A 21,319-nucleotide genomic window follows, 5' to 3' on the forward strand; every position below is an offset into this window, starting at 1 on the left:
TAAGGAACGCCTGACACAGAACTCCATACTCGTGAATGTGTACTCTCGATATGTCGATGATATCAACTTAGTGGTAAAGACACCCCCACAAGAGAGTACCCCTGAAATAGAAATAGAAACTAAGACTATGGAGAGCATCCAGCAAATAGCTAACTCCATCCACCAGAGTATTAGAGTTACGATAGACTACCCTACTAAACACCCTAACCATAGATTACCTGTATTAGATACTGAACTCTGGCTAGAAACTAAGAACAATAAAACCAGAATCCTCCATTCACACTATACAAAACCTATGGCCTCCAAGTACCTGACCCACCGGAACTCGGCTATTGCGGACAATGCCAAATTCAACATATTGATGGCAGACCTCGTCAGAGTAATGCGAAATGTCTCCTGCATGTGCGACCCTACAGAATTAAAGAGACATATACAACATTTCGTCCACCGCATGCAGTTCTCGGGTTACAGCCATAAAGAAAGGATCAGGGTTTACAAAGGAGCTATGAAGAAGTTTGAAACAATCAAACGCAACGATAGGAATGGGATTTGCCCACTCTATAGGAGCAAATCATGGAACACCATAGAAAGAACTAAGAAGAAAATAGGGAAGGCAAGCTCATGGTACAATAGCCACAAGTACCAAAGCGTCATGTTCGTCGACACCACCCCTAGAGGCGAACTGGCGTACCGCTTTAGAAGGGCCCTAGACAAACTTAAGCTAAGAATTAAGGTTGTTGAAAGGCCAGGCAACCCTATCAAATCCCTTATCAGTAGAACATACCCTTTCAGTAGAACCCCCTGCACTGATAGGAACTGTATCGTATGTAGATTTAGCCCACAAACGAACTGCAAAACCAGAAATGTGGTCTATAGTATAAGATGTACAGAGGGACGATGCAGAAATAAGACAACGACATATGTAGGCGAAACAGCAAGGAGTATAGGGGAGCGGGCAAACGAACATTGGAGGGAACTTAAGGAGGGGAAGAACTCATCAGTTCTGTACCAGCACGCTGAGCAAGAACATAGAGGCTCAATCAACAACATAGAAATTAAAATCTTATCTACACATAGCAGTGATGCAGCACTTAGACAAATTACTGAAGCTACACACATAATAGAAGGGAAACCTAGCCTGAATAGGAAACTAGAATGGAACACTAACATACGCCACTAACAAACCACAGCATGTGACAACATGTTACCCATAAACCAATAATAGGAACAAAGTATAATACAATACATAGATAAACAAATGGAATTAAATACTACATACGTTAACAAAATTTAATTAAACACATTAAAAAAAAAAAAAAAAAAAAAAAAAAAAACACACACACACACACATGAACATATAAATAAATAAAAACTAATACAAATGAACACGTATTAACAGAGAATATAGGTGATACAGACACTCCCCATACACACATGCACTTACAAAAGACACAGACACATTGAAGGACACGCATGCGTAGACACATACAATAGGAATACAAAATACAAAATGGCTGATAGTTAGCAAGGTGAGATACACATAAGAAAGAAGGAAACAAAGGACCACTGATGAGGTCACAGAAGTGTGACGAAAGAACTCTGGCCGAAATAAGATTAAGATTAAGATTAATGTAATATAAAGCTGAAAAAAAAAAAAAAAAATTAACACCAAATATACAGTGCGTGTGTTTTTATTGGCTAAACTGGCAATATGACCATCCCCAAGTACAACAACATCTGTTTCAACACACGATTTCACATAAAAAATCTTGCAAAACAAATATATATATATATATATATATATATATATATATATATATATATATATATATATATATATATATATATATATATATATATATATATATATATATATATATATATATATATATATATATATATATATATATATATATATATATATATATATATATATATATTTGACCGAAGTTTACAAGTCTGTAAGGAAAGTATAAACCGATTTAATCAATTCCTTCTTATTATCTATTCCATTGAGATTTAAACAATATTCAGTGTCGAAACTAAATCTTTCAAAACATTTAATTAGCTCTACTCTGTACCATACCTGTCATTCAAACCCTTCTCATATATTGTTTTCAAATTTTGGCACAAGGCCGGCAATCTCCGGGTAGGGGGTAAATCGATTATATCGACCACAATGATCTACTGGAACTTATTTTATCGATCCCGAAAGGATGAAAGGCAAAGACGACTTTGGCCGAATTTGAACTCAAAGCGTAAAGGCGGATGAAATATAGTTAAGCTTTTCGCCTGTTGTGGCGACCATTCTGTCAGCTTGCCGTCTTAAACTACTCTCGATAAAATGAGTACCAGCTGAGCACTAGAGTCGATGCAATCGGCTTACCCACTCCCTCGAAATTGTAGGTCATGTATGAAAAGGTAGATTAAAACATAGATATAACTCTCAAGTCTATGCGTGTCATTTAGGTCACGCTAAAAATATATTTCTAAAACCAGTCGATAAATTATAATTGATATATTTTTCTCAATTTTTTACAGAAGGACGAGGCTTTCGTTTATTTCAGTGTTCGTTCATACTGTAAGTAGTAATTTAAAAATTTTTTAATTGATAATAATTTAATTTCAAAATAAGGTGGCGAGCTGCCAGATTTGTTAGCACGCCGGGCAAAATGTTTAGCGGCATTTCGTACATCTTTACGTTCTGAGTTTGTATGTATGTATTTGCCAATTGATTTCGTTTTACATTCTCACGTTCTCATCTTCTGTTTCCATTTAGCATTACCGAAATTTGAAGTGAATGTCGATGCTACTCATCATTTAGTCGACTTCAGTATGGGATATCTTTATTTGTTGCAAGACACTTTCAACGTCAACGTTACAGCACAGTAAGTTATCCGTTTATAAAATTGAGTGATATGAATAACTTTTTCTTCTGGTTCATGTCATTAAATCCAAATACATTGCGCATGTAGCTAGATAAATATAATCGTTTACATGTTTTAGTCATTAGACTGCGGCCATGCTGGGACACCGCCTTGAAAAACTTTAGTCGAGCTATCTGACCTCAGTACTTATTATCTTTTAAGCTTGGTAATTATTATATTGGTTTCTTTTGCCACTGAGATACGGAAACGTAAACGCACAAACACCGGTCACCAAGCGCTGGTGAGGCACAGACATAACTACTAACGCACACGCGCACAAACAGACATACACACACATACGCAGGTACACACACACCATCACACACACCATTTAAAGTTAAGAGTTTCACTTCATTCTATGATTCTGCTATATTTTCCCCAACATCCATTATGTTGGACTTCCTCCAGAACTCTCTAACTATAGGCTTATCCTTTCTGTCAATTGCTTTCAGTAGTTGTTTGAAAATTCTCAGATAATATGCCTTGAAGTTAGCTGGCACACTTCGATTCATTGGCTGGAAAAATTAAGCTGTATTCTGGAGGAAAATATTCTAATCTCACATAATCAAAAAGCTCATTTAGGTCTATTGGGTGGCATGGTATGTTGTCTAAAAGGAGCAATGCTTTGTTAAGAATATTCTGTTTTGCGCTGCACCTTTCTACAGCATGACAAAAAATATTTGTAAACCACTCTTTGAAAAATCTCTTTGTCATCCATGCCTTCTTATTTGTAAACCAAATCAGTGATAAATTAAACTTTACATAATCCTTGATAGCCCGTGGATTTTCAGAGAGATACGCATGTAGAAACCAAGGGCAAGGCGTTTCTATACTGAATAAGTGCCAGACGAATTTTGGGAGCTTTAAATCTTGGTATTGACTTTTGCTCTGGAGAAATAAAAGTTCTGAGATTCTATATCTATCGTTCACGGAGGAATTGCTGCTGTCTCGAGCAGCGGGCCGTTGCCGTTAACAAGGTCAAGTAAGGCCGAAATCACGTGATCTGGCAGCTCCAGCGGCGGTAGCGGACGATTATCTTCGGCTGGCAATATAAACACGAATTCTTATACGCAGTGGAAGTCCATATGAGTTCTCTCATAGTAAATAACGCAGTATTCTGTGATCAAACAAATCTACTTTTAAGTATGGATACATATTATCTTTTGGTATTAATACCGCCTCTGTCGTTATTAATATATATATTAATACTTTGCATGCACCACGTCCTCGCGTTGTTGTTTTTACTTGTGTTTGTTCTTCGTTTTTTTTGGGGGGGGGATTTCCTATATATGTATATATATATATATATGTGCACATATACATACTTACGTATATACGTACATACGTATGCGGGTGTTTGTGTGTTTGTGCGTGTGTCATTTTCATAGCATTTTTTTCGATGCCCCGATAACTGAAGAGATGCCGGCGTAGGTTTCCACCCCGACATCCGAAACTTGGAGTTTTATCATGGCTACCGAATAATTGTCACATATTATACTTACAGATAAATTCCTCTATTTACATAATATCGAGGTCTCTTCCATTCTTTTGCTGTCTTGCCATTTCTATCAATAAATAAATAAATAAATAAATAAATAAATATATATATATATATTAAGCTATATATATGTATATATTAAGCTATATCTGTACATTCACATGTATGTGTGTGTGTGTGTGTGTGCGCGAGCGCGCGTTCTGTTCATATTATATGTACTATATTCATGTATAAATATATAATTTTATGATTTTATTCAAACTATTCAACAGATACACCTTTGGAAAACCTGTGACTGGTAGATTGGAGTTAAATATTAGTTTGGGACATCGAAACGAACATACAATTTCCAAAGTTATGAATGTAAGTATGAGAGTTTTATTAAGAATGAATACTATTAAGAAAGTATAATAATTTTCTATAGACAAATTTTTGCATTATTTAGTATATTATGGAATTCTTCAAGTAATTATTTCAAGATGTTTTGTTAATCCAGTACTTGAAACAAATGAAATAATTTAGTGTTTAAACTATATATCCTTTCTGTATATTTGATGTAGCTTCTCATGCGTAGATGACTACTTCTTTCTGAAATATGTGATATTTTATCTATACTAGAGATCATTATTAAGAGGTGTTGATAGTGTTGTAAGGATGAACTGATAAGGACCGACCGATAAAACTGACCTATATGCGTTGTAGTATAAACCTAAGCCTTCTTTACATTCTGAGTTTTTCATCCTAATCTTTTCCAGTTATTATTGTTAAATTTATAACGTTTTGTATATTTTAGTTATCCATCTTTTATGTTTGTCACTATTTCAAATGGAATAAAATATTTTTATTCTTTAATCAAAGAAAGAAGGGCAGCGTCTATAAATCCTTTTTCTAAAGCTTCCCGAAAAAATATCCTTAAACCAGAGATTTGGCCTGAATACTTATAAAAGAGGGAATTCTGTTAAAAGAACCCCAAATCCAGGTGATGTTGTTAATCCAGACGACGAATTAAGTCTGACACTCTATTGCAAATTCTAGAGTCAAAATGTGTAATTTCAATGTTTAAACATTTTCTTGCTTTTTGATAACATACACGTCATTAAAGACAATATATTAATTTATTATTCATTTCATTTTATAGATCACTGGTTTTGTGAGTGTGAATATCCCATTTCGGCAATTGCTTGAATCAAATGACACTATTCATGTCCCTCAGTATAGGTCTTACTGTAATATCCCTAATATTGTAATAAAGGCAGAAGTCACTGAGGATTTAACGCAAAAAACAATGATGGCACCGGAAACTTCTATCAAGGTTGAGTCTGCACCCATTAGAATCTCTCATTCGACAAACCGCAATTTAAAATATGGTTTGCCAAATTATTCAGATGTAAGTACACTACAAGGATTGACAATTTGCTTTAAATATTTTTAACGCGCTATACACACCAAATGATCTATCTAATCCATATATTACTATATTGTTTTAAAAAAATCAACATATGAAAGCAAATTGAAAGTAAAAGTTTAAAAATAACATTGTATGAATATCAAGTGAGAATGCGCAAGCAAATCTATGGCTTTTTTATATTCAGCGCGGAATCAAATGCTTTCAGAGGAACTTAATATTAAGAAAATAATATTCAAATTAGTTTAGAAATTAGTTGATCCAATAAAAAATTAGACACTCGCAGACATTGTGCGAAAGGATTGAGAAATTTCGTAGGATTTTAGAAGAAAACCTTTAAGATGGTTCGAACACTTTGGTAAGTTAATAATTCCATACCCCATGGCGAATTCTCTCTCCTCTTTTGATATATTCGAAGACTTCGCTATAACTTAGACCATCTCTTAAATGTAAAATACACCTATTTCTCCCAAAGACGCACAAACCCTATCGGCAACCCATCTCCGCTACCCAGAATATATAATATCTTCTCAACTTTCACTCCAAAGCTTAGCGTCTGAGCATACACAGATTCTGGTCTTCTTGTCTTTCAATTCTCTCACCTGTATTTTGGCAATATTAACCTTCAGTCACTCTCCGAACTTCTCAAACCGCCAGTAATTCTTGACCATATCTCTTCCTGCATTTTACGAATCCATCGTAACTTCAACGCTCACAGCTGCACGTTGTTCTCATACTCCTACTTCACCGATGCTGCTGATGCTGAAGCTGAGTCTTTTACTATTATCAACACTTTACACTAATTTGTTTCACTTTCTACTGGAGTTCCAGACCCTAAATCCAACAACTTTCATCGAAGGCCCGATGGCACTTCAGGTCAGCTAACTGGCCGGAATCCTGTCAGTTTTAGCCACTTACTCTGACAGCGCACGTGCTTCATTCCTGACTGAAACCATACCCCGTCACATCCCACATACAACAACATCTTGATGTCCGAAATCCCCATAATAGTTTGCTTGTAGCTGTATTGCAGTTGTTTGGGTAAAAAGCAAGCAAGGTTTACAACGCTCGCAAAATTCATAAGATCAATATCGGGTGTTGTTTTTCCATCATACACTCCACGAGCTAAACCGTCTCCTGATCTGCCGCTGAACATTTTTGTTCCTTGCCAAAAGAATCTCCACGAACTTTGCAGAGTCCTCTTTTTCTCCCTTTCCAAACAATGAACCCTCTCAAAGCAGCGACATCATCGAGAAAGCATCCACTACACACCTTTGGTCAAATCTACCGCCATTCTACTCCACCAGCCCTCATTCCTTCTATTCACACGTCAAGTGTGGAAATAAACCCACTTATCAAAAAAAAAAAAAACAAGGTCAATGTCATTTCTGTTGCACTCAAAGGTTGCTCCTTTACTCACCAAATTTTGTAATCCCTTATTCAGTATGAGGATTACCTACTCTGACATTTGGAAGCGCTTCAATAAGCTTCCGCTTTAGGGAAGTTCGATGAAAGCAATGTTGTTGCCCTAGATATCAGCAAAATCTTCGACCGTGTCTAGCGTGCAAATTTCCTTACAAAGCTTCACGGCTCGGGCTCCATCCATTTCGAGAAATGAGAAATGAATCGGTAGCTTCCTATCTAATCACTTTATTGTGGCATGTGTTTACATAGCTCTTAGTTCCTCATTCACAATTAATTATAATGTCCCAGGGTTCATTTTCTTTTCTCACTCTCTTCTTTCACTACATCAATGACCTACTTGCTACTACATTCAAAATGCCTACACTTATGCAGAGACCCGGCCTTTCGTTCCTAGCTTTCTCTAACTTTACACTACACGCCAAACCTGCACTAATTCCAAAAACGAAAATCTTGAGATACCTATGGTAGAGCCAGGTCAACTTGTCTCATCTCACAGCCAAAGACCTCAATAGAGTACTGTTCTCACATCTGAGATTATACACACAGGTTTCCTGATTTCGTCTATAGAAGAGTCACTCAAATAATGGTATTCAACCAATAACGGACACACTCTAGCCTCTATCTCACAAATGTGCTGTCTCCTCTCTTTGTCTTTTCTATTGCTACTATAATGGTCTGTATTCCTCGGTACTGGCTGATATCAGCTTTACTCAGCTACCTCCACCCCACCCCCGATTCACTTTTGCTTCCACCTCTCGTCATTCTTTGTGCGTCCAAACCCCTTGATCCTCCGCACTATCTATTATTCCTGTCCCAGAATATCGGCCTTCTGGAATCTCCTGATTCATGTATTTCCTGCATTGTTGACTTACAACACCTTAAACGGAACATTATCGGCATCAAGCTTTCAGAAAATATTTTAAAGAATAACTGCGGATGCTTTTCTAAGAGCAAATTCAAACCAAAACTCATCTTACGGAAAATAAATCAGGACTTGATTAATTTTTAAATTTGGTGTTCTCAATTTCATCAGTTACAATTGTATTCTAACGACCATTTGCAAACTCCTGTAGAGCGCTCGAACATTTAGCGATCATTATTACCATTTTATTCTTATGATGTGACCATGAAGGTCTTGAAACATTGATAGACTAATAAATTTAGGACGGCTATTGCTCTAAAATCAGCAGAAAAATTAATACCGGAATACGAAAAAAATCTACAATAAAAAGTTAATACACACGCGTGCGCACACACATAGAAGTTTGAATTATTATTATTACGTTCTCTTTTTGCGCTGATATGCTTGGACGGATTGTCACAGACCGAGTCGTCTCCTATTGGTGAATGTTGAATCCTCGTACGTGTTCTTTAACGCTCATACGTATTCTCTTGACTTACTTTCTACGCTGGAGGCTCTTCATATCACTAACGACTCTACAGAGTGTAGTAGTAAGAGAGATTTACTCGAGAAAAGAAATTATAAAGGTATGCGGATGGCCCAATACAGTCTCTTGTACATCGACCTATAGAAAGCATGACAGAGGACCAGTGTTGTCTCTTATACATAGGCCTAGTGAAGGAACGAAGATAAATTGATGGGGGAGTGAGTAAGGGGATGATGGGGCGTCAAATGATTCAAAGATTATAAGGGGGCCAGCAAAATATATGTTGTATGTTTGATAGAGTACAAAGTATTTCAGCCACTGAACACTATCCTGGTGTCAGTTATATTCAGCCGTAGGTGGTTGGATTTTCTGTAGTGCCAATCCGCATAGTTTTTAGCAGCTGTCGTCCAACTTACTCATCACATGCCCATACCAGCGCGGCCTTCTCGCTTGCACCTGGCTCTTCTTACGCTCAGCTTTTGTTTCTCAGCTCATTTGCATTCCGGTGTTCATGCACTCTGACATCACACAACCATCAGAGAATGCTAGTTTAATTTCTTTCTTACCTTCGCAAATCTTCTACATTTAAGGCCAACATCTCTCTGCCATACAGTATCTCTGTTCTCACACGAGTTTCATACAATCTGTTCTATTTCCAACGGTGTTAATAACCTTTCCAACCCGTTCTTACCGTGGCTACTTTCTGAATACACCCAAGTAAAGCCGAACGATTACGAAGTCCGCTTTGCAATTATGAGGTCCTGCATCCAGCCCAATGGTTCATCCTCTTGGGAGTGTGAATAACAAATTTGTAAAGAACAAAAAAAAAAATGATGTTTTTTGTCAAAGATAATCCTTTCTGCCGTCCACTCTATGATATATCTTTATTTGTTTCAGGTTACAGTAAAACGTGCTGATGACAAACCTCTAACAGAAAATGACCGTATTTATCCTTTGAAAATTAAATTTTCTGAGAACGATACCAAAGAATTCGATATTCCAATCGATGGAAAAGTTCGTGTGCATGTTGACGTCCCGGAGAAACAGAATATGAATATGCGAATGGAAGTAAGGAATTTTTATGATATTCGTGATAAGGAAACTAAAATTTGATAAGATTTATTTTTTTTACACAGAACAGTTAAATATCTGCAACTACATTCGTTTGTTGTCTGTAAATGGTACCAGATGTTTTTGGAATGTTAGCTCTCTGTGTTAGACATTCGTAATTATCAGCATAGTAATCTGTTTCTCATCCTTCTTACTTCACAAAGATATATGGATGAACGTTTAGCACTGTGTATTAAACTGGAGTAAAATACATATTATACAGTAAATATTTTGAAATATTGCATTACACAATATGTTAAGGACGTTGACGTTTAGCTCCAGGTTATTACTGACCAGGCAGGCCGATGATCAAATTCATTCGAGCCATAACAATCCTGTCGTTCATTTAGGCATTGTATATCAACGACAATGTTATTCATTGTGTCCCATTTGAAGTAGCTTGAGTGTAATTTGAGGAGTATTTAGCTGCTGTTCCTAGCAGGTCGAGCGATCACACAAAGGTTTCCTGTTCTCGTGGAAGATAGTTTTGATACAATCTAATATCATTCTGCTATTCTGCTTGTAACGACATGCTTTTGAGTGCTACGCTTTGAACAGCCTTAACTGTAGAACGAAGCCTATGACAAAAACTTTTAACAAAATAATGACGCATGCTCTAGCATTCAGTTTTAAGTACCCTTCAATATGGAACAATATCAGAAACATAATTTTAACTTTTAACATAAAACGTATAATTTTATGCATTAAAATAAGGACATTTATAAACGTTCTTATTTATATATAAAACAAGAACATTTATAAAACATGAAATCTCCACAGGTCTTCATAGAATATAATAAATGCGACATATATTGTTGATTATAGTTACGTTGTATATTAAATATGGACGGGTAGTCCACAATATGTGTGACATGTTATGCATACAGTTTAATATCTACGACGTGTATTGATATTATACAAAATGATGGCAGTAATGTATATACATCAGTATATGAAAGCGTTGTACAATGAAATAGACGGTGGAAAGGGTTGAAGTCTACATATGCAGATTAAATGACATGTGGTATTAGCTGTTGTTGTGTTCAGTAATCAAGTGAGCCCTGATTGAACAAAAATATGAACTTAGGGATTCCAGCCATGACCATCCCGTTTTATTAGGGATATCGAGGGTTTAAATATTTATAGTCACTTTCTTTATTAAAAGTGTGTGGTGGGATTTGAGAGTGATTTGGTTGCTGTGTTTAACAGGTTGAATTGCTAGCTAAAAGCACCCTCGTTTGACTTGTGGCAGTAGAGTCTTGTAACTGTTAAGGCTTTATGTCATATTTTGAGAGGTATCCAGAGCTACATTAACTAATGTATCATTTCTTTTTCGTAAAATGACGTGGTGCGATCTTTAGGAAATTTGGCCGCTATTTTTAGCAAGTAGAATAGTAATGGCTCCCTCATTGAATTGTGGTACAAGGTGCTGAAGTAATTAATAATATATATGTAGCACAGTAGTCGAACAGACACGACACACAAAATTGTGCTGACAGAACAGCAGATGGCTTACAGAAAATGATCATTAACAACGACATTAACAACAGCATTAACATTAAAAACACATCAAACAGATCCAAAACCAGTTAATTGATAATGATAACTCACAGGTTTGTTATCTATTTTCTTCAGATTATTTACACAGGTCATCACAAAGGTAGAAACTTTGAAATAAAATCTACGCCATACCTTTCACGATATAGAGCTGTGAACAACACTAATATCGATGCAATGGTACCCCAGAAATATTATAAGGTAAATATAATTTTTTGATCGACTTGAAAACACATACACACAGACACACACGCCCGCGCGTGTGTATGTACGTATGTATGTATGTATGTGTGTATGTATGCATGTATGTATGTATGTATGTATGTATGTATGTATGTATGTATATATATATATATATATATAAATATATATATATATATATATATATATATATATATATATATATATCCCCATGTGGTGAGTTGTAATATATATAAGAAATTAAAAAAGGAAAATACACACACTTTACATAGTTGTAATATAATTTTTTATATATCGACCGGTTTCGCTTTTGCTATTCATGATATTATGGCTTACTTATTTGAATATGTATTTTCTTAAGAAGAAATTTTGTCCATGTTGTATGTGATGATATTTACGAGTGAATGGCGATAGTGGTGGTGGTGGTGGTGGTGGGGACTGGATAGTGAAAAGTGTATTTTTAAAAATTGAACAAAGTTTTTTAAATATAACTTATCACTTAACGCCTGCGCATAAGTAAATTCCGTGAAATATTCACGCTTATTTACGTGGCAGATATATGTAATTTAACTAAAGGTTGTATAATATGTACGGGATTTTTTTATGGGAAAAATGAAAAAATAAGTGTGATTATTTATTTTATAAGTGCTGTGTATTAAGTCTACAAAATTGTGCCTAAAGTATATAAAGTGTATATATAAAGCGCATTAACTAATCATCGTATTCCAATTTCTTTCACTTTTCAATGAGTAGCAGATGAGCGACTATCTTTTGATACAGACACAATACAGGATATGCTTTCAGATTTTTTGAATAAAGTTTTCAGAAATAACCCAATAGGTTAATCATTAATTCCGTGAAATATTCACGGGTTCCACTAGTGAATGATAAATTTGATTTTTTTCTCATCAAACTGTTATCACGTAAGTCATTAAGCAAGTTCTTCCATATTTAATCAGCTACCAATGTATTTCAGTGAAAGAACGATTTAATTGAAGGTATTAAATAAAAAAATTGTGCTTGAATCCGTTTAATATCAAATTGTATTTTTAAGCTATATTTTTTATATCTTTCATTGAAAGGTTGGTGAAGAGGTCCATATAACAGTAAACAGTTCACGCCCAATATCATCAGCTGCATTTTTAGTACGTGTTTAACTTATTTCCATTAATATATTCAATATAATATGACATTTCATTTTTAATCTTTCTAAATTCTTCGAAATGTCTTTCCAAATAGATTTTTTATATGTATACGGGAAATAAAAAATTCAGGTTGTTCTTGTCAAGGATAATGCTTTTGACACTGATGAAGCAAAGTTAAGACCAAAGGCATTCAATTCATAATCATCCTCTTATTTATGCGCAACAGGAATTAATTCACTCAAAGTATCATTGCCCTTTTAAAGACGATAAATTGCAACATGAGACACCTTCATTATCTCATTAACAAATATTTTCAAATAAAAAATAAATCGGCACCATCTGCAAAAAAAAAAAAAAATCAATAGTTAAGTTAATTTTAACATACTTAATGTAGTGAGCATTAAAAGTAGTGATACTTATGCATTGAAGAAAAGACAGCATTAATTTGATTACTAATATTGTCATATTTTGACAAGTACGGGAGGCAACTCTTGACATGTTTGGATCTTAGAATAACTTCAGTGATATATTACTTTAAATATATTAATCTTTTACATCTACCCGCTTACAATATTGTATATTTACTTAGTAATTCTTATATCAGTACCTTGGTACTACAGCAAAATTTATGCTTCGATGAGGAGGTCTGATAACATTGCAATATGTCCGAATTGACTTACATGCTCGTTAAAATTATCAAAATAATATTGATCATTATGTTAACGTAATTTAGCATGTAATTTACCATGTAATTATTCCTCATTAGCATTAAATACATTAACACTAACTTAGATATTTTCAGATATTGTTATATATTATATGCAAAATTATAATGATTATTTCTTGAATCTTACTTTGAAATTGAGGTTTTGCAATGGTATTCTGTTGATCATTCGATGGAAAATCAGTACTTTTACAAGAATATGTTGTGCCAATAGGTTATACTACTCGGAAATAATTTACTTATACTCAGATGATTTTTTATCAGCTTATTTCATCGAATGAAAAAGATATTGTTCGGTGTTCGAAACCTGAGAATACAAATACAAATGGCAAGAATATTCGAAGTATATTCGAAACAAAAGGATTCGAAGAAAAAGGAAATAATATACTGGGTTTTGATTTTTTTTCAATTGCTTGATTTTTGTGACTTAAATATTGCTCTGCGGTCATATTGATTGAATATAGGTCATGTGAGTGATACAATTTAACATTTAAGCAAACGACTAGGGGTGGTCAAAAATTATCCGCTCTTACGTTAAAACATTCTTTAGGTTGGCTACACTGCCCTCAGCGCTCACCTGTTAATTGATGGTACTCTTGTGGTTACTTACCAGAAGTTTGATCTTGACCAGCCCAGTCAAATAACAGACACAAAAGTGCTTATAATTTTTGAATTCTCTCGTAATTTTCTTCTGGAATCTTTAGTATTTGGTTGTTATTGTTACAGAGAGAGGGAGAGAGGGGCTGATGGAGGAAGGGACAAAGAAAGAGAGACTGGATAAGAGAGAGAGAAGGAGAGGGAACTTAAGAAGTATGGAAAAAGAGGATAAGGATAAAAAGGAGAGACAAATACGTAAATTCAGTGAAATGAGAGAGTGGTGATAGTGGTTTCTTTGCATATCAACGCACAAAATTTTTTTAACAAGAGAAATTAATTTTAATTTACAGATTATGAAAGACCGTAAAACGCTTATGAATAGATTTGTCGATGTTAATGATGAAACGCATTTTACCATCAACTTCATGGCAACCGAAGACATGATTCCGAATATTGATTTTTTGATTACTGCTGTATCAACTGAGGGTTCATTTGCTGCCGATGGTGGAAAGATTCCAGTAACGGTTACATTGGAAAATAAGGTAAGTGTCCTGCAACACTTGGTAAACACTGTCTATTGTAAACATCACTGCTTATCTTAAGGCAGAGAGCGAGCAGAATCGTTAGCACGCCGGGCCAAATGCTTAGCGACATTTCGTCCGTTCTTACGTTCTAAGTTCAAATGCCGCTGGAGGCTGACTTTGTCTTTCATCCTTTTGAGGTCGGTAAAATAAATACAGTTGAGCACTGAGATCGATGTAATCGAATTATCTCCTTCCTAAAACTGACTATTATAGCTTATTTAATATTGGGTTGTAGCTAAAACACTTTTGTTCAAGTGTATATTTCCTATACATATTATTCATATTTGATAACAAACTTAGATCCTTTGGCTGGTGTTTTTGTTGTTTCATTCAAGTTAGCCTTGATCAAAGGTACACAATCAATGACCATCTCAAGGTGCATGCCAGATTGCATTATCTAAATATGTCTTTGTTTAAAACTATTGGCTTGAATTAAGAGAGATTTAGCTCATATTTCCTGTAGGTCGGACCACACTCTTTCATTAGCTTTAGGTATCGATGTTACTGTAATTCCTAGGAGTTAGGCAAGATATTCAATGCTGATGGCTTCTTGTTTTTTTACTATTTCAATGTCAAACAGTTGAGTAAACATTCAAAGTCAATAGGCATGAAAGAATTAAATATTATATAGACCTATGTGACTGAAGATTTCGACCTGGAGTACTAACGGGATACCCATCATTTTCTATAGGGTCCGTCCGTGGAAAATCATTGCTTTTTGTATCTGCTATTTACATCAGTATGTCGTATCCACTCAAACTACTTCTAACAAGGTGTATGTATTTCAACCGAGGAAATTAAGTTGATGTCGCACAATACTAGACACCGAATATGGATCCACGACTCTGGAAGTTCAATTCGATCAGCAACAGCAATATACATCTATATATATATTGAAGTGAATCCCAATTTAACTTCAACGTACATCTGTATAGCAACTGCTAGCAGTTACTTTAAAGGACCAATTAGGGCTTAACATTTTTAGAGCCATATCTGATCGTGCTAGAGATAAGCTTACAAACTTTCCTAGCTTTAGAATACTAGGCTAATATCGTGGTCAGGTGGCCAGTCAGTAATATTAATTTTGGAGGCTTTCAAGGGAATAAGATTAGATAAATTAAAATGTTTCTCAATTTGTAGTTAGCTACCGAATATGATAAAAATATTGAAGGTTAAAAAATCTTTATAACTTAGCGAAAATTTAAATTACTTGTATTCTCATATTTATCAAATGTGTTTATGTATGTTCAGATTACAGCTAATTTCTCAGCACCAGAAGGGCGTGCAGGTGATGATGTAACACTTAACGTCCATACATCCCCTCATTCTACAGTGTTTATGATGGCAATCGACAGAAGTATTGAACTAGTTGAGAAACCTGATTACATTACAGAGGAGGACGTGAGTCTGATTTTATTTTGTATCGAAAATTTTTTTACTTCATGCATCATTTATATTTTTATATATAAAATATTTTGATATGGCTTAGTCGCAAGAGAAAGCAGTTCCCATGATCTTTATCAGGGTCTCTGAGATTGGTTGAGTAAAGAGAAGGAGAAACCATGTTTCATTAGGTATCTCCAGATAAGATAACTTGTCCTTAGCTATCGAATTCGCATTTGATTATATTCTTTTTTGTTTTTGTAGAATAAATATTTTAAATTCAGAAGGTTAGGCTGTTCACTTTAGAGTGTCTTTATTATTGTTACTGTCGTTATATTGAACCGTTTTTAGAATGTCTTGAAATGAATTTTCAAAAGTAGCTTTCCGTTGTTTACACTAGACTTTTAGGAAAAATTTAATACAATGCTACAGGTTTTAGAAGCACACATACATATCATGGCACTCCGTCGGATACGACGACGAGGGTCCCAGTTGATCCGATCAACGGAACAGCCTGCTCGTGAAATTAACGTGCAAGTGGCTGAGCACTCCACAGACACGTGTACCCTTAATGTAGTTCTCGGGGAGATTCAGCGTGACACAGAGTGTGACAAGGCTAGCCCTTTGAAATACAGGTACAACAGAAACAGGAAGAAAGAGTAAGAGAAAGTTGTGGTGAAAGAGTACAATAAGGTTCACCACCACCACTTACCGGAGTCTCGTGGAGATTTAGGTGTTTTCGCCCAATAAACACTCACAACGCCCGGTCTGGGAATCGAAACCGCGATCCCACGACCGCGAGCCCGCTGCCTAACCACTGGGTCATTGCGCCTCCATACACATTACATATACACTGCTGTCGTCGTACGGATATGTATGCATGATTAGGTTACCTGAGCCAGGTTATGGATATAACAGTGATAGGACACAAATAATTGGAAAACGATAATCCTATACTCTGTTGGTTAAACCAGTAATAGCTCCACTATTAAATTTGTTAAGGAATGAAAGGAAAACCATTTTGATTGCTTTTGACTAAATTCAAGGCACTTCTCAGAAAATATGGAAGTCTTTAAGAATATGTGTAGAGAATACGTCAAAGCATAAAATAATAGAAAAAATAGATGTCTCACGTGATAAATATCTTCAGTTTATTCCAGCGTAAAGACTAAAATAAATTTAAGTGGAAAAGGTTTTCTTTTGTTAATACTTATCCAATAATGATTTTTAAACAGCAATAATAATAATAAATAAAAAAAATTCTATATATTCTTCATAATGCTAAATAGTAAATAGTTTATCTTATATAATTCTATGTTTTTATCTTTCAGATATTGTCAGTCATTGGTGGGATGCCGGGATCTGTAACAAAAGTAAATGCTTATAATCCAAAAGAAATCATTCGCGTAAGTAATATATGCCAACCGAATGGCAAAGTACTTATTTTCTTTAATCTGTTTGTTTTTAGGTTAATTTATTTGAGTATTCTAATATTTTTTCACTACAGAATGAATATACAGGTTGGACAAAAAGTATTTTGCCAATGAGAATTTTCATAAAACAAATGTTCCGATATTTATAGTTCTGACATTGTAAGACAGCCTGGTCCCTTTCAAATTTCGATTTCGAGATGTTCTTCTACTATCATTGGTATTTTGAGGTGGGTCTCGCTACATACTAATGCAAAGCTTTTGTGGGTGTCATTAAATAAATACGCATCTATAATCCATATTTAGTCTATGCATTTACAATGCATATTTAGTTGCCAATTTACAGAAACGGTAGAGCTACGATAATCCTACATATTAATTCAAATCCATTTGGATCGATTTAGTGTTCGTCTTTTCTTCTATTAAAAATGATAGTTAGAAGATAATAATTTGCATAGCTCTCGCTTTCTCTCTCTGGATATGACCGTTAATACAATGGAGATAGCAATCTCCTCACACACAAAGCGGGATTAGATGATATTTTTTAAAGAGACAAGGCACAAATATTATCATTTGAAAGTCTAGAATACAACCGCTTAAATGGAATCTTTTTGATGTTGACTTTATTTCGAACAACTTTTCAACAAAATAGCAAGGATGTTCTATGAAATACTAAACATAAAACATCGTTGCCAACTTGGCTCATGAGATTTCTCGGAATGATATTAACTGTATCTCACGAACTATCACCTTCATATCGTCGCCATGTCACCTAATGCAATTACGCGCTGATAATAACAAATTAATCACTGCCAATAAACTACTCGTATCTCTTTGAAAACTTAAACTATATGAAAAGCAATAATGTTTTATTTGGCTAATAATCTATTGCATCCAGAATAATATTCCCTTAGTTAAAATATCTTTAAATCCCTGAAGATCTCTAAATGTAAAATATCTGCAAAATTCTTATATTTGTTAAAACTATTTACATTTTTAGAATTTTGGCTTAGACATAATGACAAATTTCCCTGGTATTGAATCGCTGACCCGCTATCCTTTCGAAGGTATGTATAAATCAGAACATATAAATAAATTGGAAAAAAAAGGCAGGTTCTTAGTTCAACTGCAGCTAGGACATTGATATAAGGGCTCGTTATATTTTGGAATTAATTTGTTATAGATATGATGCCTTAAACCAATGTATGAAATAGTATTCAATTCAAATTTCATATTTGCAAATTATATAATAATATTGGACATTTGTAATTTACATTGCTTGTTAATGTTGTTAATCTGTTTAATGTGAATTGACCTTCGATGATTCACTGTTGTTCTATACAGACAGTGCAATAGTGTCGATAGCAAATGATAGTCACTCATTGAATTAAGTAAAACAAGAATTAATATGATATATCCGTACATAGTATTGCCAGACTCTTCGAAAGCTAAGTATTTAAATGTATAATTAGTCACCAGAATCTATTGGGTTATAGATCTTGACTGGACAGTAGAAAGGGTAGAATACTTAGACACGACACTGCACTCAATATGATTCACCATTGTATGTCAGAATGTGCAGTGTGGTTCTCAACTGTGAACCATGGAAATGATATAACTTGAAAAACGGATCTGTCATAGAATTGTTTGATTATCGTATTTGTCATCGTATTTGCTCGACACGCTTTGTTTAAATGTAATAGAATTATTCACCATTCAATCTGTTCTCCCAGACATGAAATTTACTAATACTGTCTGAAAGTTTATTCGGAAAATAAATGTTTCCGTTAGAAAAATGAATGCGGTTTGACTTACATTTTTGAGAATTTCAAATCTACTCAATCTCAATAACATAATCTGATGAGCTGCTATCTTATAGCATTGAGTTTCATTCCTCTAGATTTTAAGTTCAAATCCCGCAGAATTGTTTTTATCTTTCATATCCCCAGAATCAATAATATAAGTGCCTATCAAGTATTGAGACTCAATAGTTTATATCTTTTTACAAAGCCTTAGTAAGTCGGTGAGCTAGCGGAATCGATTGCACACCGGGCGGAAATTCCTAGCGGCGTTTCGTCCGTCCTTACGTTCTGAGTTCAGATTCCGCCGAGGTCGACTTTGCTTTTCATCCTTTCGAGTCGATGAAATAAGTACCAGTTACACACTGGCATCGATGTAATCGACTAGCCCCATTCCCCAGTGTTTCAGGCCTTGTGCCTATAGTAGAAAGGATTATAATGCCTTCATAAGAAATTAATGCTTTGTTTACTCTATATTTTTGACTTCACTGTATGTAGATATTATAATCCTTAAATCAATTATATACTAATCATTAATCCTTTCTACTATAGGCACAATGCCTGAAATTTGGGGGAGGGGACTGGTCGATAACATCAACCCCAGTATCGATCCCGAAAAGCAAAGTCGGACCTCAGCGGATTTTGAACTCAGAGCGTAGAGGAAGACGAAATACTGCTAAGCAATCCTCCCAGCGTGTTAACGATTCCGCCAGCTTGCCGCCTTCTAACCATTACTTATAATGATGTATTTATTAATGATTTCAATATTTGTAAAAAAAAAAAAAGTATCAAACACAATTATCAGCAATTATGTGCGACGATAAGATAAAGTCGTTAGCAAAAAGCCGGGCAAAATGCTTAGCGTCATTTTGCCCATCTTTACTTTCTGAGTTCAAATTCCACCGCGGTCAAATTTGCCTTCCATCCTCCGGAATCGATAAAACAAATACCAGTTGAGCACTGGGGTCGATGTAAGCAACTTACCCTCACCCCCACCACTGAAATTGCTGCTCTTTTGTCAAAATTTGAAACCAATATTTATGTGCGACAATGCACATGCATTATCTAACCGGCTTGTATTACTTCATAGACAAAACATTTTGGAGAGTCTTGTCGGACAGCAATTAAATTCTTTCACCGACTAAATTTATAATTTTTGATATTATTTTTAGCATTTTAAATAATTAATATGACTTTCATTTCAATCATTAAGTAGCAGAAATAATCGTTATTCCCAGCGACAGCTTTAAAATGTTATTGTAATACTTGTAACGAAACTCCCTCCCTATATCATGAAAAAGCGGAGTTTCTCAATCATAGTGATGACGATCGAACAAAGCCAAACGTATACGAACAGAGTTGTACCTTAATCGTTCGAGAGATGTGAGTTTTGCAAGCCATCGCAAAGACATCGCTATCTTGGGTCAGGCACTATTAGTTTATCTTAAGTTTACTGATAGCTAAACAGTTCCTTCAGCGTCGCGTCATGAAGACAGTCGCTCTTCCAGGCACCTCAATCTATCACTGTTAGATACTCCCTTTGTACCTAAGTAACAGAGACTAGTTTTGCCTAGCTGCCTTTAACCACCATGGGTTCCCTTGGAAAGTAATCCCTCCTTGTATCACGGAGACGACCTTATTCATAGTAGCTTTAGATTGTCACTGTCAGCCCTCTTGGTAGCTGTTTTACACATACTATGGAGAGACTTGGTTTCTTAGTCGTCGTAAAGGCGAGCACTATGAATTTGGACGTTTCAAACAAACCTAACTTTATGACAAAAATTTTCTATCCATATCGCACGGATCAGTAGCTCCAAATAAAAAAATATTTATTATAGTGTACACAGAGTTCTTTAGTCTCGACAAAATATCTCTCTAGTGCTTATGGCAATGAAAAGGTATCTAGTTTATTCTGTAAAGTGATTGTGATAGAAAGGATATTCAGCCGTAAAACAAGCAAAAAAAAAAAAATGCCAACAGTATTAACTTATACAACGACAAAAGTTTGGCGGTTGAGTCAGTTGCTGTGTGTATCAAGTGACGAATAATTGTCATAAGTAGTGAAACTTTGAGCTGGAATAGATTTGTTCAATTATTAGAAAATCAAACAATATGTATGATGAATACTATTGTATTATAGGGAATG

The 21,319-nt window shown here is 34.9% G+C and overlaps 1 protein-coding gene across 2 annotated transcripts in view; it reads left to right on the top strand.

The window, feature by feature from the left end:
- LOC106871417 (CD109 antigen) overlaps positions 1-21,319 on the top strand; it is a 78,622-nt gene that overhangs the window by 26,119 nt on the left and 31,184 nt on the right. The window contains exons 9-19 of one of the 2 annotated variants that reach the window (XM_089361298.1): positions 2,542-2,581; positions 2,780-2,888; positions 4,698-4,788; positions 5,564-5,812; positions 9,541-9,711; positions 11,389-11,511; positions 12,594-12,656; positions 14,328-14,519; positions 15,813-15,962; positions 17,276-17,350; positions 18,375-18,441. In XM_089361298.1, the coding sequence (XP_089217424.1) occupies positions 2,542-2,581; positions 2,780-2,888; positions 4,698-4,788; positions 5,564-5,812; positions 9,541-9,711; positions 11,389-11,511; positions 12,594-12,656; positions 14,328-14,519; positions 15,813-15,962; positions 17,276-17,350; positions 18,375-18,441 (1,330 nt within the window). Of the gene's footprint in view, positions 1-2,541; positions 2,582-2,779; positions 2,889-4,697; positions 4,789-5,563; positions 5,813-9,540; positions 9,712-11,388; positions 11,512-12,593; positions 12,657-14,327; positions 14,520-15,812; positions 15,963-17,275; positions 17,427-18,374; positions 18,442-21,319 lie in introns of both variants that reach the window. The other variant, XM_089361297.1, reaches the window with a different exon arrangement.

The sequence above is a fragment of the Octopus bimaculoides genome, chromosome 1, assembly GCF_046866305.1.
Source record: "Octopus bimaculoides isolate indiv1 chromosome 1, ASM4686630v1, whole genome shotgun sequence".
NCBI classification, from domain to species: Eukaryota; Metazoa; Mollusca; class Cephalopoda; order Octopoda; family Octopodidae; genus Octopus; species Octopus bimaculoides.